This window comes from Heterodontus francisci, chromosome 10, assembly GCF_036365525.1.
Source record: "Heterodontus francisci isolate sHetFra1 chromosome 10, sHetFra1.hap1, whole genome shotgun sequence".
Lineage (NCBI taxonomy): Eukaryota > Metazoa > Chordata > Chondrichthyes > Heterodontiformes > Heterodontidae > Heterodontus > Heterodontus francisci.
In genome coordinates this window covers 49,453,652-49,468,951 of record NC_090380.1, presented here as the reverse complement: position 1 = coordinate 49,468,951, position 15,300 = coordinate 49,453,652, and the positions used below count along the sequence as shown (strand labels likewise).

Sequence of the window (15,300 nt, the reverse complement as noted above, 5' to 3'; positions counted from 1 at the left end):
TACCTCAATCAGGTCCCACCTCAGCCTTCTCTGCTTTAAGGAAAACAACCCTTGCCTATCCAGTCTCTCTTCAGAACTGAAATGCTCCAGCCCAGGCAACATCTCCTCTGCACCCTCTACAGTGCAATCATATCCTTCCTATAGTGTGGCGACCAGAACTGTACACAGTACTACAGCTGTGGCCTAACTAGTGTTTTATACAGCTCCATCATAACCTCACTGCTCTTATACTCTATGCCTCGGCTAATAAAGGTAAGTATCCCATATGCCTTCATTATTATTTTATCTACCTGTACTGCTGCCTTCAGTGATCTAGGAACAAGTACACCAAGGTCCCTCTGACCCTCTGTACTTCTTAGGGTCCTACCATCCATTGTATATTCCCTTGCCTTTCTGCACAGCTTTTCTGTCATAGAACTGTAGAAATGATTTTCTGTATAATACCATGAATAAATATTTTATATAATGTAAAATTGTGGAGGCATGCTGAACCATTAAACCAATAGCTTTCTTAGAGCATATATTTTCAAAAAAGTGAGGAGCTTTAGGCAGACTGATATTCCATGTCAAGTAACACTCAGCTTTAGCTTATTTAGTTTGAACTAATTAATGGACTCCACAGATCTAGCTACAGCTTGTTAAAACAGGATCAATTGAAAATTACCTGAGTGCAGTGAGTGTAACGTCAAAGCTTCGCATTTTTTTGGATGCACCAGAATTGAAATAGTCAGACTCCATGTTACTTGATTTTGTTATGGGCTGCTCATTTTCATCTTGGAATCTGTTTGTCATGGATTCATCAAATGAACTTGAGTCAAAGCAAGGTTCTAGAAATTAAATGCCTAAGCATTATGCATACACACTACGAGCTGGAAATACACTGCCCACCATTTTGGTAGGCATCCAGGGCTCATGGCAGAATTATTTAAAACAATTATTAAATATTCAAGTTCGGGAACTGTGCTGGAAGGCAACCTTTTCTGATATTGGCCTGCACCAGGTCTTGACTCATTACATGATTAACCTGCACAGAAACTCGTGGGGCTAACAGGGAGAAAGGAGAAAGGACCCTTCAGCAGTGCTATTTAAAGGGCTCCTTCACTGCTTACTGATTTTTTTGTTGGTTTGTTATTTGAGGCTGCTGCTTAACCTCTGGGTGTTTTTCTTTTGCCTGTTTTCTGACTTTGGAAAGTTTAAGTTTGACTGCTGAGAAGAAGATTTTGCTGGTGCTGCACTGGTAGGTCTGCCTTTCGGGCAGGAGGATGAGGGGGAGCAGCCAAAAAGATCGACCAGCACTGGAACAGCTAGGATAAGAGGGAGGTGGATCACACTGCACAGGAGGCCATATCCTCAGCAGGTCTTCAGGGAACACTTCTACACAAACTTCACAGAGGAGCAATGCCTGAGGCACTTCCACTTTTCACCAAGGAGGCTGACACTGAATGATATCACCTGCTGCAGCCACAACTGAAGCCTTGAAGCAGGGCCTGGACTGCACCAACTGTTGCTATTAAAATCACCATTGCCCTTGGCTTTTATGCAGCAGGCTCCTTCCATGCTGCAGCAGGTGACATCAGTAACATCTCAGTCAGAGATGCGATTGAAGCTCTCCACACCGGAAGGAACACCTACATCTCTTTCCCACTGGACAAAGTGAAGTAGGATGAGAGAGCACTTAGTTCGGGAATAGCTTTCTAGTACAGCACTGAGCACCTGTGCAGGAAGAAGTACATCAGCAGCAGAAGGTAGAAGAGAAACAGCATCAACCACCAATGCCTCGAGACACCAGAACTTTCAGAGAGCAGCTCGTCAAACAGTGCTTCACCCGAACTATCGCTTACGTCTCCAATATACCAACCATTTCACAATCCTTATCACCTCCCTCCTCACTACCTCCAAACATTTACTTTCTGATCCTCACTTCAGTATACCAACATCAAATCCAGAACGACAAACAAATTTATCAAACCACTCATTCCATCTCTATCAACAGTTAACAGAAAAGATTATGGCCGGAATTTTACACTCCTCACGGGAGCGGGCTGGAGGCAGGGGAGCGTAAAATCAAGTGGGAGGTGAGGGCTGCCATTCCCATCGCCTACCCACCCCCGCTGCCATTTTACAAGTAGCGGGGGAGGGGGCAAACAGCCCACCCGCCCCAGGCCAATTGAGCCCTTGGGTGGTTGGGGGGGTTTGGGGGGGCGGGGTTGTTGGGGACTCTCCTGATTGGGCACCCTGCGCCCCACAAGGGCCCCCCCCCCCAGCAGCACAAGATACCCCTGCTCGAGCACCTCCCCCAGCCCTCCTGATTGACCCCCATTCCCCTCGCCAGGGCCCAGCCGATTGTCCCCGGCAAGGCCCGAAACCGCATTTAGCTTTTTTAGGGCCACATCCATGCTGCTCCTCATCCTGGGTGCATTGCCAGCAGTAGCTACCACTCCCAGCGGCACTGCTGGAACTGAAGAGCTGCCGGCCTGCTGATAGTCCGGTAGCTCTTGGAGGCGGGGCTTCCTGCCCGAGAGGGGAGGAAATCCCACCTGGGGCCAATCAAGGGCCTGGGCCATGTAAAATTGCTGTGTGGCTACCAGACCCGGCTGAGGGAGGCTCTTCCTCGACTTTTCAGCAGGTGGGTGGCGCTTCTGCCTCCATGTAAAATTCTGGCCTATGAATCACCCCCATGCAAGCCCTTAGTGCCTGGTTTCTGTGCCTGTTTTCCTATCCTAATGCTCCTATGAAGTGTTCTCCAGTGGTTACAGCTTAGGCCACGGACAGCTGCTGAGTTTCCATTAAGGACACTTCAGATAGATGGGTGACCGAGGGTCCGGCTGCAGCATGCAACATATCGGCATGGGCAAGGGCAGTCTGGCCCAATTGGTTGAGTGGCACGAATAAGGTCACTGGAGTGGGTCATCCTGAGATAGGGCAGCTGGTGGCCCTCCCATAAAGCGAATGCACCTAATCAATCCTTCAGCAGACAGTGGGAACTGTATGGTGTCACACTCTGGAAGCCCCTTACAACACTGCACCTCAAAACCAAGATGGCAGCCGTTTGAGCAGCGGTGTTAGCTGTCAGCAGAGACTCCATCATGGTGGACACCACTGTTGTGTTTCTGAAGCTGACTGTTCAGTCCATGTTGGATAGAATAGTCTCCATGCTCTTGACACAAGTTGGAGCTGGAATCCTGCATGTTTTGCAACATTGTGCACATGCTGTCTGGCAGGCTGCTCAATGCACCAGCATTTCCTGATGTAGGCCCATCAGCCTTCTTCGGTAGACTGGCCTTTTGAAGTCAGGATCTGAATCCTTTGCAGCACAGTTGGTATGTGATCTTGCCCATTGGTGAGCTGGCACATGTGGCATCGTGTCCCCTTGCCCTGGTTCCTGCAGACTTGTGCCAGTGATTCACCACGTGAAGACCTGCCCTCTAGCCTAGCCTCTAATGTAAGCATTAATCCAAATTTGTCCTCACCTAAATGTGTAGTTTCAACAGTGCTTGCTCATTAGTACCTAAACTTGAAGCCTGGTCAATATTACTTACTCCTGTAACACAGCAGTGCTGAGGTCAATTGTAATGCTGGTACCACCACTTTGATGAGTAAATGTAACTCAGTGCAGACTGGAGATTGAAACTGAAATCTTCCTTGTTTCTGATAACTCCTAACTCATTGGGTAAACTCTTTGAGTTGTCAGGAAAGCCCTTTCTGTCACCAGAATTTTAAGAAGTGTTTATAGTTTGTTTCATTACCATATCACGCAAGCATGCATTGGAAGTCTATACCTATTTGGGAGTGATGGAGATTAAGAAATTGATAAAACTCGTGTCAGGGATTTTTGTAATCAATTTACGGTGTGATACTCTTCTCCCACCATCATGAAATGGATTATTTTCCAGATCCTACCATACTGTCAGTGGTAATTCCATATTTATGGCAAGAAAGAAAGACATGCATTTATATATTGTCATTCACAACCTCAGGACATTCCAAAGCACTTTATAGCCAATTATGCTACTTTGGTCGCTGTCCTAATGACAGAAAAGAAAAAATCTGTTTTTTTTTAAATTTTAGATTAGGAACATCACTAAAATCCTGAAAGGCTTAATGCTGCTAGTAAGAGGTCCCTTAGCACTGGAAGTAGTTTTGAAAATCGTCAGCTTCATTTCTGGCTGCAGTTCTTTTCCAGAAGGTCGGGTAAGGGCTCTACAAGCTGGCAAGTGGGAAACCACATTGCTGTACTGTGCCTGCAAGCTGCCCAACCAGACAAAATGACAGTCAACATCGCTAGATGCAGTAGTTTATATTGCAGCCCAGAAAAATAAATATCTGAAAAGGAGGTTTTCTGGATCTCTGAAAGCAGCAGGATTTCCTCATTTACCTCAACATTCTGCTTCCAAAACTGGAGCTGCCACTAGTCTGGTAAATGTAGCATTAAACACAAATAAAGGTGAAAATTTGGGAACCAATGAGGTTTGAATGTGATTGCTGAAGGTGTCTTAATAAAATCAAATTAAGCCTTCTTTATAGGGACAATCAAGGATAGTAGTGGGAAGTTGTGTGTGGAATCAGAGGAGATAGGGGAAGCGTTAAGTGAATATTTTTCGTCAGTATTTACAGTAGAGAAAGAAAATGTTGTCGAGGAGAATACTGAGATTCAGACTACTAGGCTAGATGGGATTGAGGTTCACAAGGAGGAGTTGTTAGCAATTTTGGAAAGTGTGAAAATAGATAAGTCCCCTGGGCCAGATGGGATTTATCCTAGGATTCTCTGGAAAGCCAGGGAGGAGATTGCAGAGCCTTTGTCCTTGATCTTTATGTCGTCATTGTCAACAGGAATAGTGCCGGAAGACTGGAGGATAGCAAATGTTGTCCCCTTGTTCAAGAAGGGGAGTAGAGACAGCCCTGGTAATTATAGACCTGTGAGCCTTACTTCGGTTGTGGGTAAAATGTTGGAAAAGGTTATAAGAGACAGGATTTATAATCATCTTGAAAAGAATAAGTTCATTAGCGATAGTCAGCACGGTTTTGTGAAGGGTAGGTCGTGCCTCACAAACCTTATTGAGTTTTTCGAGAAGGTGACCAAACAGGTGGATGAGGGTAAAGCAGTGGATGTGGTGTATGTGGATTTCAGTAAGGCGTTTGATAAGGTTCCCCACGGTAGGCTATTGCAGAAAATACGGAAGTATGGGGTTGAAGGTGATTTAGAGCTTTGGATCAGAAATTGGCTAGCTGAAAGAAGACAGAGGGTGGTGGTTGATGGCAAATGTTCATCCTGGAGTTTAGTTACTAGTGGTGTACCGCAAGGATCTGTTTTGGGCCCACTGCTGTTTGTCATTTTTATAAATGACCTGGAAGAGGGTGTAGAAGGGTGGGTTAGTAAATTTGCAGATGACACTAAGGTCGGTGGAGTTGTGGATAGTGCCGGAGGATGTTGTAGGGTACAGAGGGACATAGATAGGCTGCAGAGCTGGGCTGAGAGATGGCAAATGGAGTTTAATGCGGAAAAGTGTGAGGTGATTCACTTTGGAAGGAGTAACAGGAATGCAGAGTACTGGGCTAATGGGAAGATTCTTGGTAGTGTAGATGAACAGAGAGATCTTGGTGTCCAGGTACATAAATCCCTGAAAGTTGCTACCCAGGTTAATAGGGCTGTTAAGAAGGCATATGGTGTGTTAGCTTTTATTAGTGGGGGGATCGAGTTTCGGAGCCACGAGGTCATGCTGCAGCTGTACAAAACTCTGGTGAGACCGCACCTGGAGTATTGCATGCAGTTCTGGTCACCGCATTATAGGAAGGATGTGGAAGCTTTGGAAAGGGTGCAGAGGAGATTTACTAGGATGTTGCCTGGTATGGAGGGAAGGTCTTACGAGGAAAGGCTGAGGGACTTGAGGTTGTTTTCGTTGGAGAGAAGGAGGAGGAGAGGTGACTTAATAGAGACATATAAGATAATCAGAGGGTTAGATAGGGTGGATAGTGAGAGTCTTTTTCCTCGGATGGTGATGGCAAATATGAGGGGACATAGCTTTAAGTTGAGGGGTGATAGATATAGGACAGATGTCAGAGGCAGTTTCTTTACTCAGAGAGTAGTAGGGGCGTGGAACGCCCTGCCTACAACAGTAGTAGACGCGCCAACTTTAAGGGCATTTAAGTGGTCATTGGATAGACATATGGATGAAAATGGAATAGTGTAGGTCAGATGGTTTCACAGGTCAGCGCAACATCGAGGGCCGAAGGGCCTGTACTGCGCTGTAATGTTCTAATTCCTATACCAGTATATTCTTCTATATTGGAGAGGGTCATTAAACATCTTAAAACAAAAGAAAGGATGGCAGTGATTTCTAATACATTTCACCAAAGAAAGTGCCTTACTTTTCTACATCAAAGGCAGTACATAAACGTAGGTTGTTGGTGGTGGTGTAGTGACACTGAACTCCAAAATTTGCTGTCAGTACTGGTATAGAGAATTTAATAAATTCTACATGTACCTAAAATCTCTTTCTTTCATTCTCTTCCTGTTCAACAGGCATCTTTGCCAATCTCACCTGCAGAGCCTTTTTTGGGTATGGTGGAGAGGTCAGCCCTGTAATTTATTGGATGAAGGGAGAGAAGTTTATTGAAGACCTTGATGATAACCATGCTAGAGAAAGTGATATCAGGTAATTTGAACTTTTATCATATATCCTGTATCTAGATGTCAATGTGTTGGATAATATTGAGCCCCCATAGCCCAGCCAGATGTCAAATGATGGCATTCATCTGGGTGTTGCTGGCAAGTTCAGCGTTTATTGCCCATCCCTAGTTACCCTGTTAACAGTCAGTCACATTGGAATTGGTGTTATATGTAGACCAGACCAGGTAAGGACAGCGGAGGTGGGGAGGGGGGGGTACTTTTATGCTCTCCTCCATGGTGGGTTTGGAGGTGGGGAGAGCATAAAATTGGGTGGGATGGTGGCGGGAGGCCCTGTCACTATCCTGCCTCTGCTGAAATTTAGTCCTGGTGGGGGGCGGGGGGGGGGGGGGGAGGCCTGTGAACAGCCTTCCCACCCAGCTGCCAATTGAGGCCCTTAACTGGGTAATTAACCCCCAATTAAGGGCCTCTTCCTGCTGCAGCTGTAATTACCCATGCGGCAGATGGCTTTGCTGCTTCACGGCACAAAAAACCGTGCGGGCTGCTTGCCGGCTCCAGGGGTGGGCCTGGCGGTCTCTCGTTCAAAGACTCTTTGTGCCTGAACGAGGGACGCAGTATCGCCAAGGGAGAGCCCACTGCCGATCCCCCTCCCCCACAACCCCCACCCTGCAAGACCCCTCTCTCTCTGACCTACCTTAAGACTGGTTCCAGCACCACTCCTCAATGTCTGGTTGCTGCAGCTACAGCAACAGCCACTGCCTCCATGGTGGCACTGCAGCTGCTATTCTCTGGCCGCTGTCCAGTTAAGTGCCTCATTGGCACTAAATGTGGTAGGCCTTCCGTAGAAGAGGGGACGCAGGGATCTCGGCGTCAGTTTCCCCCGGCATCGAGACCCTGTCGCTAGCATAAAATACCCTCTCAGATACACTTCCCTAAAGGGCATTTATGAACCAGTTGGGTTTCTTGTAACAATCCAATAGCTTCATGGTCACTTTTACTGACGACAGCTTTTTTTTCTAATTTTCCGACCATTTTAAATTGAATTAAAAATTTCAAACTCATTGTGAGATTTGATCTTGCCTTCTCTGAGCTACGGATTACTAGTCCAGTAACATAACCAAATATTATTGCAAAGGCAACATGAGTTAGATTAGATTTTTTAGATTAGAGATACAGCACTGAAACAGGCCCTTCGGCCCACCGAGTCTGTGCCGAACATCAACCACCCATTTATACTAATCCTACACTAATCCCATATTCCTACCAAACATCCCCACCTGTTCCTATATTTCCCTACCACCTACCTACACTAGTGACAATTTATAATGGCCAATTTACCTATCAACCTGCAAGTCTTTTGGCTTGTGGGAGGAAACCGGAGCACCCGGAGAAAACCCACGCAGACACAGGGAGAACTTGCAAACTCCAACAGGCAGTACCCAGAATTGAACCCGGGTCCCTGGAGCTGTGAGGCTGCGGTGCTAACCACTGCGCCACTGCGCCAATAACTCATAAAAGGAACATGGAGTTACATAATATGAAGAAAAATATTATTTTGTGACCTGCAATTGCACCCTCAGTGCTATGTGAATGAATGAATATGTGAACATATGGCTTGGGCCTCATTCTGTTCATATCGTGAATTCAAAGCCAGGTAATGGCTGATAACTGTTTGGGATGAAAAATTGCACATATCAATCTCGATCTTTTTGCATTAGATATCCTATACTAAAATATACTTCAGGTTTGAAATTAAGGAGGCCGTAAATTTAATAAGAGGATAATCATAGTTTTTCAGTTTCTTAATTGATTTTTAGAGTACCCTGTAGAAACATAATTAATTTTGTTACGACTTAGGTGGGAGGAGTGCATTGTTAATTCAGTCCCACTTCTCCACAAGTCACAACATATATTTAAATTTTCCCACTTAACGAAACCGTTAATCATATACTCTAGTTTTCCCCAGAATAAAGCACACCAACGAGGTTTCTTTAATAAACAACAAAAAATATCAGTTTATTATAACCAAGTTTTAACCAATAATAATGTAAAACATTCACACAAATTGAAATATTAAAGCCCCTTATTTATCCTAGCCCTCACACATGCACATATACATACACAACCAGTTAATCGGGAAAAAATAAAAGGGAGTATTGTTTACAGCTGTTACAAGGAAATAGATGGAATTAAAAAAAACACTTAGGCTGAAAATAAGGTATGGAAAGACATTCTTTGTTTCAGTGCAGTGTCCCAAAGGCATCGGCAGCTGTCAATGGGATGTTCCTAGAACAGTTCTTTTCAGGCGAAGTTGATGATCAGGTTAGGTAGGCTTTCCAAGATGCAGCTACAGAAGGTTTCAAATAAGTCTTACAGCAGGAAATGCAACAGCAAGGTTTTAGTTCCACACATTCGATATGCAAGTTCTTTAATTCTGTCAAATACAGGAGGAAAAAGGAATCTCTTGATGCAGCATTTCTTTTCAAGAGAGTCTTCTCCTGGCAGGTCAGGAAGTAAACTGCCTTTTTTTAACAGTTCAAATTAAAACTAAAACTTTCCAGAAGAAAGTCTTATGACAACTGTAAATCTTGGCCTGTCACTCCTTTATAAACAACCCCTTCTGGGTTCTTTGAAAATGGGTGACTTCCAGTAACTGTTTACTCTCCCAGCATCTATGAAATCCTTTTTAGTTTTAAAATATAAATTCTCAAATTTTAGCAAAAAAAACCTTCATAACAATTTGGTTTATCGGACACTACACAGTGAATGATGAGTTCCTGGCTTTGATTTTTTTTTCCTGAATAAAAACCTGCAACAAAGTGAAACTATTTTCATTAAAGTTTTTATCCCTCAGAACAGTTGGTCTTAAAAGAGCTGTTTATTATTTTACAATGTGGACATGGCAAGATGTTGGGAATTTTAGCTGAGAGTGGGACTCACATGGGTGGGGCAAAAGCAAATAGGACTAACCACCTGTGTGAGACCCGGGCAATTTTAACTCCCAGTCCTAATCTAACATGCCTCCAGTCAGTTTCCCACCTAAAATAGGTGGGAAGTGGCAGCTGAATGGCAGGTGGAAGCTGATGTTTGGATGGCAGGAGATCAGTAGCTGACACAAAAGAAGGCTTGCAGGGTAAGTCACAGGGAGGATGCCTCGAGAAGGTCTTGCGGAAGCAAAGTTACAGTGGTTGGGGGAGGCCCCACAAGGAAAGTAAAAGCTCTTACCTTCAGTGGCCTCTTCCAGTTCTGCGCCCTCTTTCTGCTGTTTTCACCTTGCAGGGAAGCAGCAGCAGCTGCCTCACTCAGGCCAGAGTTAAAATTGCAGTTGGGGCCTGATGATGTCAGTAGACTATGATTTGTGTATTCAAGGAAGGATCCTACCAGATACAGGTGTGTTCCCTTTCTACCTGCTCAGAAGAGTAACTTAATTTCAAGTTCAGTGGGAAGCTGGCAGGAAATTGGCAGGCTAAGTCACCCAATTTCCAGTGGGCGAGCAAGGTTAAAATCACCCCCAGGGATCCATTTGACCTCATTCTACTTATTTTTAAAAAAACACAAAAGGATTAGTCACTAATGATAACAATTATGCCCCTTTTAACATTAATCCACTGAAGGTTTTTCATTTGCTCAATAAACTTAAAATCACCAAATATCCTCTAAACTTGATAGCACTTGTCTGAAACATGAAAGAACATCTTTGTAACTGTCAGATGTGAAGTGGAATATGAACACAGGGCTTTTGGGCCTGTTAATGCCAGCTGAAAGCATATTGACTAAAATGGTGTATGATCTTTTGTTGGCTAACACATTATGATGGAGCTTGATGCAGTAGATCTTTAATGACTGTCACTTTTTGATGCTGTCAGAAAAACACAGGAACATTGGGTAAAAAGACAAATCACTTTCTTGAAGCTCTGCAATTATATGAATAAATAAGATACATAGGCCTGGATTTTTAGCCTCTGCCGGGCCTGGGAACGGAGGTGGGAAGGTACGGAATTTCGTGCCGCCGACCTACATGTCACTTCCCCATCTCCATCCTGCCCACGGGCCATTTTCCTGTAGGCAAGATGTAAGGGGTGTGGAGGAGGTGGCAGGATAACCAAGCAGCGGGTAGCCAATGTTCCAATTAAAGACCTATTAAGACCTGTTATGGAATTATGAGATCAGCCTCCAGGCCCCTGTAGGCAGTGAGGGTCATTTTAACTGCCTGGAGGTGGCCTCTCGGCGACAGACCTGGAAGGGGAGGGGGGGAACCAGCACTCTAGGCAGGCCTGGAGGCCCTCTCTGCCTCTATACCTCTATAGGTATAGCAGCAGCCACAGGATACTTGTGGAGGGAATTCCTGCCCCCCCCCCCACACCTCCCCCCAAACAGTGGTGGTCCAGTTGCCAAGGACATTTTTATTTTAAATTTAAAGAGGTTGGAGAGAGGGCGCCTCCATTTTCAAACACCCTGTCTCTCACTGACATGCCTGTTTTCATCCTGCTGTTGCTTTCAAGCTGGAAGGCCTCCAGCTTCAAGAGCCCACTCGCCATCCTTAATTGGATAGCAAGCCTACCCTCTAACCATTAATTGGCTGCTCCATGGAAAATCATGAGTGTCTGTTCCCCATACAGTCCAGGCTTCTGACTGTCAGTTGAGCCTGATGGCAGAAGCCCACAGGAAAAATCCTGCCCATGGTTACTGCCACGAACAACTAAATTCTCACCCATCAGCTCAGTAGCAACAATGGGGCCTCTGTTTTGTCTTTATGTTGTTTCTGGTTCCCAGATGTTGGAAAGAATCACACTTAAACTTGGAAAAGGCTGGAGTCAGTCATGTTTAATTTAACACCATGCATTGTGCTTTAGAGCCTGATTCTGTGTTACATATATCCTGACTCCCCAGTGCAGCCGTGAATGAGGCCCCCCACTGGAACACTTAACGTAACAACTAGTTCCTAACACTTGTTATACTATCTGTAAATATATACATATATAACAGCCCCGTTATGGTTAGTCTTTCCTAGTTCAGTTTACACCAGAATCTGTTACAATTCTTGGATGTACTACTTTCATGCATATAGTATGTGATAAAATATAGTGCATGTGCCATGTAAATGCACATGAAACATTTTAGAAATTGTGCAAGAACTTGTGGTTCAAAGCCTGTATTACTAATAAGAGCTTAACACTGTAAGTAAGAAATGTAAATATAAAAATCTGGAACCCAGTAGGTTGAACACTGCATGGAATGGCAGTGTGAGCTATATTTTTAATTGGTTATTTTTGTTAATTTTACCAGAATTCTCAGGGAGCACCTTGGGGAGAAAGAAGTTTCCATTTCTCTGCTAATTGACTCTGTGCAGGATGGAGACCTAGGGAACTATTCTTGCTATGTTGAAAATGGGAATGGGCGCAGACAAGCAAGCATTCTTCTTCAGAAGAGAGGTAAATATTTCCTTCTGCTTTGTCATTTTTTTTATTTCAAAGGGCTTGCTAAGACAGTTGACCGGCAAGAAAACCAAGAAAATAAAATTCATTGTCGTTTAAGATACATGTTTATATAATAAACCCAAGATACTTCAGGTTATGCCTGTCCCAGTGTGGTATTTAGGGGACTAAGTTACATAGATAAGAAAGCTGACAAAGAACTGTTCATAAATCGAAGAATTAAGGAACTGAAGAGACTAATTATTGAAATTACTAAAACCAATGGGCAGGACTTGTCAGATTTCTTTTCTTCTAGCAAAACAATTTGATCTTGCACCATCCCTCTTAATCTCATAATTGCTTCGATTTACTGATCTGAGGCTGCAGACATTCCATTCAGGTGCCTTACGCTTCCAATGTTATTCTGTCTAATCTCTGCTTTCTATAATGACTTTGTTTTTAATTAAACATTTTGAATATGGCGTATGGGCCCAGGATGAGCTGCAAGGAGAAGAAACTCAGGCGGCTTATATGCTCTTCAAAGGAGTGGCTGCAAAGATAGTGGATGCATTGGTTGTAATCTTCCAAAATTTCCTAGATTCTGGAAAATCACAAATTTAGTGTCCCTATTCAATAAAGGAGGGAGACAGAAAGCAGGAAACTACAGGCCAGTTAGCCTAACATCTGTCATTAGGAAGATGTTGGAATCCATTATTAAGGAAGTAGTAGCAAGACAGTTAGAAAATCATGATACAATCAAGCAGAGTCAATATGGTTTTATGAAAGGGAAGTCGTGTTTGACAAATGTATTACAGTTCTATGAGAATTTAATGAGCAGGATGGATAAAGGGGAACCAGTAGATGTAGTGTATTTTGATTTCCAAAAAGCATTCAATAGGGTGCCATATAAAAGGTTACCTCACAAGATATGAGCTCATGGTGTCGGGGGTAATATATTAGAATGGATAGAGGATTGGCTAACGAACAGTAAAAAGAGAGTTGGGATAAGTGGGTCATTTTCAGGTTGACAATCTATAACTAGTGGGTGCCATAGGGTTTCATGCTGGGACCTCAACTATTTACAGTCTATATTAATTACTTGAATGAAGGAACAAAGTGTATTGTAGCCAAATTTGCTGACGATACAAAGATAGGTTGGAAAGGAAGTTGTGAGGACGACACAAAGTGTCTGCAAAGAGTCACAGATAGATTAAGTGAGTAGGCAAAAATTTTGCAGATGGAGCATAATGTGTGAAAATGTGAGGTCATTCACTTTGGTAGGAAGCATAGAAAAGCAAAATATTATTTAAGTGGAGAAAGACTGCAGAATGCTGTGGTACAAACAGATCTGGGTATCCTCATAGATGAAATACAAAATGTTAGCATGCAGATACAGCAAGTAATGAGGAAGGCAAGTAGAATGTTGGCCTTTATTGCAAGGGGGATAGAGTATTAAAGTAGGGAAGGCTTGCTACAACAGTACAGAGAGTTGATGAGACCACACCGAGCATACTATGTACAGTTGTGGTCATCTTATTTAAGAAGGGATATACGGCATTGGAGGCAGTTCAGAAAAGGTTCACTAGGTTGATTCCTGGGATGAAGGAGTTGTCTTATCAGGAAAGATTGAGCAGGTTGGACCTATACTCATTGGAGTTTAGAAGAATGAGAAGTGATCTTATTGAAACGTATAAGATTCTGAGGGGGATTGACAGAGTGGATGCTTCCCTGCTTGGAGGAATCTGGAACCAGGGGCACAGTTACAGACTAAAGAGTCACCGATTTAATATGGAGATGAGGAAGAGTTTCTTCTTGAGGGTCATGAATCTTTGGAATTATCTACCCTAGAGAGCAGTAGGCTGAGTTATTAAATATATTCAAGGCTGAGATAGACAGATTTTTGAACGATACGGGAGTCCAGGATTATGGGGAACAGGCAGGAAAGTGGACTTGAGGCCAAAGTCAGATTGGCCATGATCTTATTGAATGGTGGAGCAAGCTCGAGGGACTGTATGACCTAATCCTACTTCCTTTGTTCTCATGTTCTCCACTCTGCTTCTAGCTGCCCAGCTAGTTGCTTCTCATCTTGGCCTTTCCCAGCTCCTGAACCCGACCTCCCAAATGAGCCTACCTCAAGTGTTGCAGTTCCCCTGGTGGCCCTGTCCCCATCATTCTCAGAGTGCTCCAATTTCCAGAGCTACAACATGATGGGAAATGAGAATTGAAGCTTTCAGTACTGGAGATGGATTGAGTGGCTTGAAGCTGCAGTGAAATCTGAGCAGGTCTGAGAGAGGAGACTTGACTGAGCAAGGCAGAGACTAAGTGGGTTCAAGGTTTAAATGGGAAAGTGGAAGCCCCATGATTGGGGGAGCATTGAAGCTGAAGTTTCCTATCAGCTGCCTAACCATATAAAAACAGTGTCCAAATCAGTGTAATGACTTCAGTGTAGAGTTCATGTACTTTAAGCATAAAGCTTTCCAGCCATTTGAAGATACTTTGATAGCATCTTGTCTGAGGATAAGTTTAGGCTTCAAGCAGATATTCACTCTTCAGAACCCTACAGGGAAAAGTTCCATCGCGAGGAGGATGGGGAAATTTCCGATCATCCACCATAGTTTCAGAAATTTCACAATTGGCTGATTTGGCTGGACCACATAGAATACCATCAGTCCTGCTCTCTTCTGCTAAAACTGCTCACTATTCCAGGATCATCATGTAAGGCAAAGATAACCCCCAGCTTCTCTTCTCTACTGCAAACTGTCTTCTTAAACCTATCTCCCCTGTCTCCTCCACCCTCACCTCCAACAATAAGTGTGAGGAACTCAGGCGCTTCTTTGTTACTAAAATTCGGACCATCTGACCGGCTGTTTCTGCTACGTCCCTCCCTTCCACTAGCCCACCTGGCCAAATTTCTCTAAAGTTCCCCCTTCCCTAGCCCTAAACTCGCATCTTTGTTTCCTATCTCCCCTCATGCCCACTCTGAGCTCATCTTGTCCATGACACCCACCTCCTGCTCCTTTCACCCTATTCCCAATGAACTCCTGATCACCCAACTTGCCCTCCTGGTCCCCATGTTAGCCGATATTTTTAACAGTTCTTTCTCTTCGGGTGTTGTCCCTCTCTCCTTGAAAGCTGCCGTTATGAACCTTCTCCACAAAAAAAAGCCCACTGCTCTTACAAACTACTGTCCCATCTCCAGCCACCCTTTTCTCTCTAGAGTCCTTCAGCGTGTTCTCGACTCCCAAATCCATGCCCATCTTT

The 15,300-nt window shown here is 44.1% G+C and overlaps 1 protein-coding gene across 1 annotated transcript in view; it reads left to right on the top strand.

The window, feature by feature from the left end:
- The window catches only part of il1rapl1b (interleukin 1 receptor accessory protein-like 1b), an 838,919-nt gene that overhangs the window by 766,341 nt on the left and 57,278 nt on the right, over positions 1-15,300 (top strand). Inside the window, exons 6-7 of the mRNA XM_068039961.1 lie at positions 6,521-6,653; positions 11,912-12,057. Of these exons, the coding sequence (XP_067896062.1) occupies positions 6,521-6,653; positions 11,912-12,057 (279 nt within the window). The remainder of the gene's footprint in view (positions 1-6,520; positions 6,654-11,911; positions 12,058-15,300) is intronic.